A 12,498-nucleotide genomic window follows, 5' to 3' on the forward strand; every position below is an offset into this window, starting at 1 on the left:
TTATTGATTGTGTTCGGAAAAGTGCAGGTATTAATTGAAATTAACTTTTTTTTTAGAAAAATCGGGACAAAGAAGTTTCTCGAATAATGAAAAAGTGGAGTTCGTCGGAAATCACAGTCAGAAAGCGAGTTAATCTTATTACAACTTCCCGCTCGACATTTGCATTTATATTGTTCTATGTATTCAATAATTATCGACACTGATTTATGTTTGCTTGTTAGAGAGGTGTTAAAATTTTTACGTCTTTATTACGAGCTTGGCATTACGAGCTTAACTCAAAATCGTTAAATATGTATTTTATTTATGTAAATTAGTTTAGAAACCAATAGATCGTAATTACCTCAATAGGATCCCATCCTTTATCTTAATCACGCAAACAAGAAAAAGTGTACAATTTACAACTTTAAAATTTGATAAAACATTTTAAAACTGCTCCCAATGGAACTGTTTTCATTACAAATGGATTCGTATTGTTGTTTTGTTTCGATTTTTGTTTATTTTATTTATAATTCTTTTTCCTGTACAAAAAATTGTTATTAAGGTTGAATTTATTCTCTATTTGCTAACATTAGTTTGCAGGTTATATTCAGTAATCACTAAAGCTGGTCACGCTACGAGAAAATTAATAGATATAAACCGTCAAGAAATTTCGAACTAAGTATCTTTATACCATTTATTTTATATGTATAGAGCAAGAACAAAGGTGCTTATGTACGTAGGTGTTAATAAATATATGTATTATTATATTTTTTAGCACCTATTGTCTGATATAGGTATTTATAATCATGTGCTTTTTGATAGATTGTAAATTTCATCTCAGTTTTCAATGACTTAAAATAGACAGTGGTGAATCTGAAATTATTTACTTCTTATAGATATTTCATTTTTAAGAAATGAGTCGCTTGATAGTTAGTTAATTAACTAAAACTTACCTAAATATAAAAATTATTGTTTGTGTCAGGAAATCATGATATTAAAAATGTTAAGAAAGCATCAGATGATGTGGTAAAACATCGTACATTTAATTAAATTCTGATTAATATGATCTCTGACTTTGAGATCACTAGGTACTCATACTCGTAACACAGAATAATAATGACAATACGGAAATACATTTTCGAAAATTTATTTAAAAAAGTGTGAAAGCAGAAATAATAAATAAAGGACCAGTAAACATTTGGTCTCAATTTGTGATTCAGGTTTGCTAAGCATGCTTTAGTTTTTAGTAAAAAATTGAAAAAAAGTGTGTAACATGTAATTATGAGTGAGAAAGAGGGCAATTAATTAAGAGTGCATTTGAGTTTGTAAAAATAAACTTTAAAATTAAAATCAAAGAAAAATTTAGAACTTTTATTAATTTTGAGCTCATTTCAAATAAATTATACAAAACTTATTGTCATGCTTCATAATATCTGCTTGTACTCTCAACGCATCTACAGAATAACTTTTTCTTTTCTAATAAATATTTTATAGTAAGGTAAGACGCTCTTTTTGTTCAAATTATCCCAGTCTTGTATAATCTAGAAAAGTCAACACGCTATGGCCGTAAAAAATTTTGACTTGAAAATTGGTAAAAACAAAAACAGACTACTTTTTTGTGTATAACATTCGTTCTAAAAATATTTTCACAAAAAGTTTTAAAAATTGAATATTTGCATATCAACTGAGTATTGATCTTACGTTAATTTTAAAAATAAAAGCAACAAACAAAAAAATATAAAATGGATGCATAAATTGATGTACGAGTATTTATAGTGCAATAGTATATTAAAACCAAGATTTAAATTATTATTTCATCACCACGAAGAATCAGGTTATTCCGGAAAGGGTAAAAATTCCCACCAAAATTTGTATACCTATTTTATTTACACATAATTACAGTTGGTGTATTATTCTAGTGAKTGTAAAAATAAAATATAAAWAGGCAGCAATCATTGCTTTATTATTTTGTATAAACGATCAAAAACTACACTATTTAGGTACAGATTAAAGCGATCTCTTGCATTAACTCAACCTTGACACTGAAAAGTCTATTTCTGCCAATTTTTAGTGAACATGAAAATAAAACTGCATTAAAAAGTTGCCGGTAAAGAACCTATTTCGAACTCCACCGTCATGTAATAATTCACGTTTCCATAATGCGAATAACAGTGAATGTTTATTAACTTTCAAACTTGATTTTTATTTGTTGTTTACTATGTTCCCAATTTGCATGTGGGCTTTTTTTAAGGGAAAAATGATAAAGCTTCCAATAATTTCGCATAGAATTTTGTTTCGTGATTTCCCACCGGGTGGGTCTATATCACGTTTGAAATTAATTATCGGTTTGACGATACTGTTACGCCGTAGTAAAATGTCACTAAATMTCTTGCCATAAATCCTACTTCAATATTATTACCGCTTTATTATGATCCATAAAGTCATGACCTTCCGCAATTCAAATCTGAGTAACTACGTGAGCTAAGACGCTTTTTGGAGCAGGTGTTCAGATTTTCTTTGAAATGTTGTCCASCAAGCTGTAATTCTCTTCGGACACGAATAAAGCAATGTATTACGCTTGAAATTAATCTGAAGCAACATGTGTGAATGAGCTGAAGCCTGAAGCTCGTTTTACAGGATAACACACTGATGTAATTGTAGGAAATGGGGACTTTTGCCTCATATAGAACAGATGAAACTTGTCCTCCTCAGAAACTACTACCTGAAACTTAAAAATAAAAATTATTAAAAAAAAGCTGTACCTCCATGACTTCACAATCCATTTAAAAAGATTAGAGACACATTAATTTCCTGCGGAACTACCAAACCAGACGCTTTTCACAAATGGTTTTTTTTACGCATACAGTTGAAACAATTTCCTACAGTACGTACTGTCGAAAGTCGATTTAAACATTCAGGACGATGCAAATGCAGTTTTTCGCACAAAAAATAAAAAAACGGTTGCATCTGGCGGCGAAATTACATTATTGATTGATTGACGCTTGATGAAAGGGCTACTCAAAGACCGCTCCACCACTTAGACCCACTACAGGAAGATCCATTGTGTATTTTATTGTAGTTCTGAAGTTTCGGAAGTGATCACTACTGATTTCGCAGAGAAATTTAGCGGAAGAATTATGGTCGGTGGGAAAAAAAACTTTGATCGAGTTTACTTCAAAATAGGTCACGAACACAAACAAATCCCGGGGTCGATCTTTACGAGAGTAATATAAAAAAAAGGTTTTTAAATAATTTAAGGTTACCGAAGTTGTTTACTCATGGAAAAATGCCAGCGATAGCCAAAAACACAATACTGCTAGAATTTGAACTAATAAATACTTCCCTGCAATTTTATGTTATAAGAAATTTTTCACTTTTTCACAATTAAAAATTTTTCAAATTGCATGAATTCTGTTGACTGACTACCTTCACGTAACAAGTAACGTATAATTGAATTAAGACAGTCGAGCCAATTTTGTATTATGTGGATAAGGTATATAACGTTCTATCCTTTTTCATTAAAATTTTTCGTCGCAACTAATGTCAAGTTTATTTCAAAAATTGTTTTAAGGTTATAAATTTTGTCCTATTGACAAATTGACATAATTTTACGTCAGATTTGGTCAGGGACGTAGGAGATAAATGGACATTGAGATGCGGCCAGACAGGAAAAAATTATGTGTACACAGTTGCTGTATATAGCATTTACCATGAGTAATAAAAACTTGAAGTGTCTCCAGAAAACGTTTTAAAACCTGAAACTTACGAAATTATTAGACTTGACCTGACCTGACGTAGATAAAATAAAACACTCCAAACAACGGAATAATAGTCCTTGATCATGTCAAAGCTTCACATTTGTTTTTGATAAATTTTACTTTTGGGGCCCACACTCCAGTTTTAAAACACGCTAGTTTTAAAGAAGTTCCACTTATTGTCTTACACTGTCTCGTGCATTGGAGCAAGGTGGCAACAAAAACAACTCACAGTTTCTTTATATATTAACACAATAGGACCCAGCAGAATTGGTCATAATGACAGAGGACAGAGGTCAATTTTTATTTTACAAATTTATTTGACTTTTTGTTAAATTTTACCGAAACGCCACTGATTTGTATCCAATTTTATTGTTATTATACGTCAGCCGACGTATATAAAAGAAAAATTGGAAAACTGACATTCAGTGTCCCAACTGTTCTAATATAGGAACTCTAGTCTGGATCAATTACAACGTAAAAAAATGTGCTTAACAACATAAACTAGTAACCGTCTCTACGAAAACGATTCACAAACAACCTTTGATAATTTGATTGTGTAAATTCACATTTTTTCAATGCTCATATAAGATCGTAAATGGGCAGGTATAATAAAAAACAGCAACACTCGTTTATAAGCGCCTTTACWACACTTAGACTTACTCGTCGTGCATGTTTTAAAGGCTTGCTTATACACTAGTATTATTATATATTATTAATTCCGATTTAACTCCATAACAACTATTTTTGTAACAATCGTTGCTTGGGATTTAAATCAATATTAAAGGCAATTAATTTTTTATAAAACTCACCGGTCTAAAGACACAAAACGGTAATTAAATTTTTACTTTTATTGATTTGATAACAATTACATAATTTTTTCTCAAGTTAAAGTTTTAACTTTAATCTTGTTTAAATTAATAAATTATAGGTTTATATACCATGAACCTAATTTACTGCAGTTTTAATATTGCTTTTACGTAAACTAAACTTTAATTAAACATTGTATGTAATCGTTAGTAGTAACCAGAGGGAATATTTTTTTTGGAACCATTATTATTTGTTAAATTATTCGTTTTTAGAAACTAAAAACAGTGTTTAGCTTGGTTAAAAACACGGCATATTATATGCTGGTTAAAATATTAGGTAAGTACAAATCTTTTTTTGTAAAATAATGAAAGTCTATAATTTTTGAAAGTTTGTAAAATGGAATAAAACTAAAAAAAATAGGATAAAATGATATTTCTTCTGATTAAAAACCATTTTTTGTGGTATCATAGTTATTGGCAATAAAATTTAAACTTTAAACATAATGCATATTTTTACAAAGAAAAGCCATAAAAAAATACAAAACGTAATTAAAAAATTAATATGTGCACAAAATTATAATAAATTCAAGTTATATCAAGATTAGACACTGATTTAAGAATGAATGCAATGCCAGTTGTTTTCTATTTGGCGTAGACATGACTTTATGGATTTTATGTTCTAAGTGTATACAAAAGCTAACGTAATTAGCGTTGTTCGTTATCGTTATCAGCTACACTTATTGCCTGAGAAACGAAAGTCAGTGACACACCTTTTTCTAATGAACCTGTGATTTTTAGATCAAATAACAGTACTTCAATAAGCTGTACAAAATGTAAAACTCCTAATGTCACTTATTTATTAACATATCGCATCATATTTAATATTATCTGGTCGTAAAAGCTTTGACTGCTTCTCAAATARATAGTGTGCATGCAATTACAAGWATTTAATTACGTAAATTAATTACAACAAACAAACAATTTTGTGGACATAAATTTTATTTTTCTATTTTATTTTACAAATGTATCTAACTATCTATCAGTTTATTTTACATCACACATCACTAATTACAATTGACTAGAAATTTCTGGACATTTAGCAGTTGAATGCYGTGAGAACCTGATTGTTACGAGTAATTTTTTAYCAATATTATTGCTACAATATACGTTTRATTACATTAATATTGCTTTTGTATTTTTATTCGCTTATAGCTAAACCATTTAAATAAATCGCCTCTACTGTTAAATAAAAAAACTATAAGTTATGACTAGGTTCTACCAATAAAAGCTAGACTTTCACGATTTATTCTAGCACCTACTCGCTATTATATTTTTGAGTTGCATTCTGAAATTAAACCATTTTTAGAGTCTAGAGAAATTTCGTTTTAAAACTTGAGCATCTTTCATTCAAATTGCTGAGCCTGAGCTTCCGTTGTTGCCTCCTTCACTGTTTCTCGCATTTTCGGCTTGTAAAGCCTGCTGCTGTTGCAGGAACTTGGCAGCTGCAGGAAACCCTTGCAGGTCGAACCCAGGCGGAGCCACAATTGCCGCTCCTCCTGCAGTTCCCTGCAAGTACGCAATCAACCTCTTCATCTCCTCTAAAGCATTCGCTTGCATTAGAATATAATTCTTAGCTAGGAGCARTGTTGCAATTTTTGATAATTTCCTGACCGACGGCGAATGTGCATACGGAATCACAGCTCTAAGTTCGTCTAAAGCGTCATTTAAGTCATGCATTCGTCGTCTTTCCCTGGCGTTGATGTTTAATCGGACGGATTTCCCCTGCCTGTTCTTCGCTTTGGAGGGATTGGCGTTTTGGGAATTTTGGGATGCCCGAGAATGTTGTGGTCTAAAATCGGTTTAAATAATTGATAGATGATGTGTTTGTCTTATTTACCGGTTGGGTTGGGCGGAGTCGGTTGGGTCGGGGTTATTCTCGTCAGAGGGTGGCCCATGGCTAGCGATGTTGGGTTGACAGCCTTGGAAGTAGAAACCACCTAATCCCACGGCGCCTAAAGGGGTTCGTCTACCGGGGATTTGACCCTCTTCAGTTGATGTAAAGGGAGCGAAATTCGTTTGATCTAAGGCGCCTGATGATGAACTTGGACCACCAGTTGAGGAGCCACACTGGATTTAATTAATTAGGGATTAAACGTGTGGAAGTTATTATAACTAATTGCGTTTCAAAGGAAATGAAAGATAAATGACGCTGAAAATAAAAGGTAGGTAATATTTGTTAACTAATGTTTTAAACAAATCACATAATTTTAAACTAAATTGATATTTTCTTGTATTTTGTTACAGTTCCCTTTACTTACACCAGTTTGCCACCCCCAGCCGGGGGCAGAATTCCCGCGCAGCCATTGCGGAGGCTGTGCTATTGTCCGTGAGATGGGGTGAATGGTGGGTTCATCACCTTCTGAAGAAGATTCACATTCGAATGATTTCATGACCTTTTACATAAATCCACGATTTTAGAACTATTTTTATATTATTTCACTTAATTTAATATTAGTAGGTTTCTTCTCAGCTCACTTTCATCTTAACATTTTAGTAGTAATATTATTAATTATGTATGTAATTTAATAATTTAAATAATTTTTTTCATACTATTTGTTGTTTGTTGCTTAATTATTTCCCAGTCGAACACTGAAATTTTTTAAAAGCTCACACACATTATTTGTTGCATTAAATCACTTACACTTTATCACTATATTGGTAATTTTTTGGTTAAAAAGCTTTTAGTTTTGTCACTGATATTTTTATTATGTTGTTTTAAATGTTTAGTGTATTTGTCATTGTATACTAAACCACTACAACACTAGTTGTTGAACTAGACGCGAAAAATTGACAGATGCGACCCCATTGAGAAAATGCTTAGGGTTAAAGGCAGTGGCGTAGCGAAGGTTCTTTGACCTGTGCGTATGATTGCTTTTATAAAAAAAGAGAAAACTTCTTCCTTTTTGTACGTATATAATACAGGATGCGCCAGAACTCGCGCCCCAGATAAAAATGCCATATAAGGTAAGATACCAGGAACATGGAAAAAATCTTAAAAAAAAATTATCTATAAAAATTTCGAAGTTATGAGGGTTTAAAGTTTGCACTTTGACTCTATTTATTTCTGTTGGAAAAATAATTTTCCAAGTTTTTTTGCTATAGGCTATTAAAAGAGGAAATAAGGAAACTGTATCCTAAATTGTATCTCTGTTCAATGTTATTTGTGGCTTTTATTGGCAAAATTTTTGTCCCTTTACTAAATAATTGTAAAAAAAACATATACAAAATCATCAGTATCATTAAATGGATATAAAAAAATGTCAAATGTCAAAAAATAAATGTCAAAATTTTGTGAGAGATAGAACTTTTTAAATATTTTTTTCATGTTCCTGGTATCTTACCTTACTTGAAAATTTTCTCTGGGGCGCGAGTACTGGCGCACCCTGTAATTATAATAAAACTGTTATTTCGCGTCTAGCGTGAAAGTTTATTAGAATCATTCTAAAGGTTTTCATCACTTTTTTTTTGTAAGCCGTTATCACACTTCTTAAATTTTGTGTAGAAATTATTTATAAGATGTCTGAGCCAAAATGAATAACATTTTTTACTTTCTTATTGCTAAAATAATATTTCCTTTTCAAGAACTTACATTAAATGTGAAACAGTTTTTATTATGTAAATTAAGACTTAGATAATTACAAACATATCAATGTTGAATAAAATGTATTTAGAATGCAAAACTGATACCGTGCGATCAAAAAAAAATTCTACTGTTGGTAACAATTTTTGCTGGAAATTTTCTACACAAACCTATAAGTGAAAATGACCATTCACATTTTTCGTCTTGCACAGCATTATTGTATAATAACTTGCAACAATAAAAATTTTCTGMTCTAAAGCGAACATTATTTAAATCAAAATGAATAAAACCTAAACTTGTCAAAGTTTCCGCTGACATTTGAAGTCAAAAATCAGAGTTGCCATCTATCACCGCCTACTCCAATTTATTTTTTTTTAATYGCACGGTATAAATGCTATAATTTATTAATTTCTCCAATTATCAACTCCGTCACTGGCTTTGATCGTGATTTTATATAACACCCCTCTAACCGTCAAGCTCTAAAGAGAACAAAAGAGGAAGCTGTCGCCATGGTTACCAGGGGAGGAGCTTTGAGCTTCCAGAAAGTGCTGCCACTCCACGGTTCATCATTTCACTAAATTTCAGTCATGAACGCTTACACTTGGCATTTTTACAAAGTAGAAATATTAGGTAAAGCAAATACTAAATTTTAAATCCACGATTACATTTTTGCAAAATTTAATTAAAAAAAAAGAAAAAAGTTTTGTCAGGAGTGGGATTCGAACCCACGCCCTCAGAGAGGACCAGAACGCTCATACAAACCTGCTATGCAGGCAAGGTAACCTTGAGTCTGGCGCCTTAGACCGCTCGGCCATCCTGACAATTGAAAATATATTTCAGTTTACCGGTATATAAAGGCCAATTATTGCACCAGTTTTTCACACACTTTAAAGTAAAATTTAATTGTTTATTTTTAATGTTAATATCACACATGATTGAAATAAACAACGTATTTCAATTAATTATTGCGTCATTTGGTTTAATTATGACTAAGAATCAAATGTTATCTAATTTTAGATAAAAGACGCCATCTGTCCGCTACTCCCATAAAATCAAATTTATAAGATTTCGTAATAGATAGCGCTAAACGTCGTAAAATGATTTCTTCTGTAAAAAATGTTATATAAAGGACATAATTCTTTTTTTATTTTATCATTTAACATTACTTTATGGTGTTAATAACGAAAAAATTCACAAATGCATGTTCACCACCCAATGCAAAAATTTATTGAAAAATAAAAAAAAACATTTTCTTCATAGTGCTTTTAAAATTAAATATTGTTACAAACGATTTTGTGCGAATATAATTTAAAAAAACGTTAATTAGTTTATTTTATTTAAAATCAACTTGTAGGTACATCTGAGAGGAACAGCTTGTGTAAAATTTTAATGTTGTTAGTAAAATGACTCAGTCTGTGTACTCCTTGTGAATAATCAACGAAGTTGAGTAATATCCCATTCCTTCACCTTCCTCCTCATTCATTTTAATCGTCATGTCCGCCGGCAATCGACGACTTCCCAAACGCAAACCCAATGAAGCTTGATTTATTTTCTTCAATAATTCGTCAAAATTTTGTTACGCATTTGTCCAGTCCACGCCATGATGCCCGTATGTGGGTGTTAAGATTTATTATGTCACAGTCCAATCTCGTTGATAGATTGAAACCAGCGGCCCGATTCACATCCATTTCCGAATCTTTTACGTCCGCCCAATTCGCATCCCCTTTTTTTATTTTTGTTAATAACACGAGTGAAGTGAAACAAATTTAAGGTCCCCAATTTATTTCGTCCATTCTGGGTCGCAGCATCGAGAGTATTTAAGAACCAGGGCGTAGTCGTTTCGCTGCGCGTTTGATTGTTATATTGATCTTATGTTGCTAGGAAACCTACACAGCATCAACCAGTAGCTGTGGCAGGTGCTCGTTGAGTATTATTTGCACATACATGTGTGGATGAGCTTTCAAATGTACCTGCAAACAGAAAAACACGAAGACAGGTAGGTACAGGTAACAATGGAGACAGATCTGTGTAATTGGACTTGGCTGGAGAAATGGTGTGTCAGGTTGAATTTGACTCTTTTGATAGGCTGTCTATGTTTGTAAAATGGATTTAGTACACACAACCTAGTTGGTAAAAAAACAAAGAATGTGAAGCGACACAATTTTTTTAGAAATTCAACCGTTTTAATCGCACTGAAATGAATAAAGTGTTAAATTGCAGTGTCGGATATTTAATTGGAGACTGGTATTAAAGTATTTATCCCAAATGTAATTTTAATATAACATTTATTTTTACAATAAGGCCATTTCGGTAGTAACCGCTAAAAACAAATTGCATTTTGTTTTTCGAAAAAATAAAAATTTATAATTATTAATAGTAGAAATAAATTGTCGCTATTATAAATCAACACCACCTCGAAACTTGTGGTTCAATGCCAAATCCAGATCATTTTTTTTTCTTTATATCTCTACAATAAAAGTAAAATGATTAAAAGTAATGAGTAAAGAGAATAACAAAAATAAAAACAAAATTAATAAAAACGATTGTGATTTTTAGTAATGCGATAAGCAGATGAAAATCTAAATTCTAAATAATCGATTACCCTCGAGCAAATATTATTTTTGTTTATATGTACTAGTATTGGTAACTTTTGAGGTTTTACAATCTTGGAGTTAATAATTGACCTGATAATACAATAGTGCAGAAATAGTGTAATCCAGAAAAAAAAACTCACAGAATTGTTATTAAGTATTAATAATGTTATTTATTTTGTACTCAATGTTAAAGAGTGCTTTTATCAACTAATTTCAGTAGATAAAGTAGTCTTTTATCGTCTAGTGAAATAAAGTAATTTTTATCTACTGTTTATATTTTATCAACTTATTTCAGTAGATAAAGTACTTTTTTATCGTCTTGTGCAATAAAGCAATTTTTAGCTACTGTTTATATTTAAGAAACTCTGGTAGGTGTGTACAAAATAAAACGAAATATTATACACGACGATAAAAATTGTTTATCTACTCGTGAAAAAAGTCCACTTGCGACTTCGTCACTCGTAAACTTAGCCTTTTTGACTCGTAGATAAACAATTTCTTTATTGTCTTGTATAATAAATAACTAATAATATTGGTACAAGGTTTGAGAGTCACTAGAATTATTTCTTTGTTAAGATAAAATTGTAATAAGTAAAATAATCGTATATACTTCTCTAATTTCTCTATCATTCCGCGAGAATTGAATGGCATTAATGATCGTTCTCTGCACTGATGTCAAACTGACATAAGTGGATTCAACTTGCAAATTCTAATTTAAATTGGATCAAAGGCGTAAATGAATTTTTTTTTTGGGTTGCATCGCCAGATCGTCGGATTCATTATCTTATCTGAATCGCCCTGTATAAGTATATTTAAAAAAATATATAAATTTAATAAACAGTTATCTGGTGAGTTGTAGTTGTAGTAAATAAAAAAAATTCCGGTACCGGGAATCGAACCCGAGCCTCCTGGGTGAAAGCCAGGTATCCTAGCCACTAGACCATACCGGATTGTATTTCAGCTTATACAGACGAGATAAATCAAMAAATAACCATCCATTTTTAATTTTTTTTTTAAATAAATAAAATTGTTTTTTACTTTTTGTAAAAATATTAAAAAAAAAAAATAAGAATGCTAAACGCAAATATGAGTGTCTGTTTTTGCTAATTACCACGTTAAGATTTTACCTATACCTATGTATATCTAGGTAACAGCTTATTTCCAAAGTTACTAGAAGTAATATTTAAGTATTAGAAAAGATAAATTAAAAAAGCGGTTTTCCTTTAAACAATGAATCACTAAAATTTATTCATGTTTTAATTAACATTTTGTTTTTCAACTTTTTCCTCTTCTGTTTTCACAGTTTTCTAAACCAATTTCTAAGAACTGTTAGAAGTACCAATTTGGTCTCTGTTTTTCTGAAGACGCTTTCCTTTGCTGACATTTAATAACATTTTTAACAAAATAAACCAAAAACCGAAACTGAAAACTTCTTTCATTCAAATTACCACAAATAAACTTGCTTTAAAAACAGAAAATGCTAGAAAAATGTTTGATGTGTTGCTGGAACCAATATCAGTGCAACAACAACTCTTTGGTTGCGAAATGACACTGTATTCCGTATAAAAAAGTCTACCCAAGAAGACATATTGGTATGCAGTAGCTTCTAACTAAAGTGACTATATGGAAATTGCTTAGATACCAAGAACAACATGCAAAGGTCATGTATAACGACCGTTTCATTACAATGCAACATCATAACTCGAGATTTAAGCGTTTTT

General features: G+C 31.1%; 1 protein-coding gene and 2 non-coding genes across 3 annotated transcripts; all 3 read right to left on the reverse strand.

Annotated features, from left to right (window-relative positions):
* Positions 1-5,534: 5,534 nt before the first annotated feature.
* On the reverse strand, positions 5,535-7,401 carry LOC123013025 (class E basic helix-loop-helix protein 22). Its single transcript, XM_044411314.1, has 4 exons — positions 7,245-7,401; positions 6,862-7,192; positions 6,441-6,670; positions 5,535-6,392 (listed from the first exon to the last, which is right to left on the reverse strand). Exons 2-4 carry the CDS (start codon positions 6,991-6,993, stop codon positions 5,951-5,953), a joined length of 804 nt encoding a protein of 267 aa, XP_044267249.1. The 5' UTR covers positions 6,994-7,192; positions 7,245-7,401; the 3' UTR covers positions 5,535-5,950.
* Positions 7,402-8,887: 1,486 nt separating this feature from the next.
* Positions 8,888-9,004, reverse strand: Trnal-caa. The gene is made up of 2 exons: positions 8,967-9,004; positions 8,888-8,932 (listed from the first exon to the last, which is right to left on the reverse strand). It is a non-coding gene; the product is annotated as a tRNA-Leu (tRNA).
* Positions 9,005-11,655: 2,651 nt separating this feature from the next.
* On the reverse strand, positions 11,656-11,727 carry Trnae-uuc. Its single transcript has one exon. It is a non-coding gene; the product is annotated as a tRNA-Glu (tRNA).
* Positions 11,728-12,498: the final 771 nt, after the last annotated feature.

Source organism: Tribolium madens, unplaced genomic scaffold (genome assembly GCF_015345945.1).
Source record: "Tribolium madens isolate multiple individuals breed KSU strain unplaced genomic scaffold, Tmad_KSU_1.1 Scaffold_96;HRSCAF=242;Tcas5.2_LG5, whole genome shotgun sequence".
Lineage (NCBI taxonomy): Eukaryota > Metazoa > Arthropoda > Insecta > Coleoptera > Tenebrionidae > Tribolium > Tribolium madens.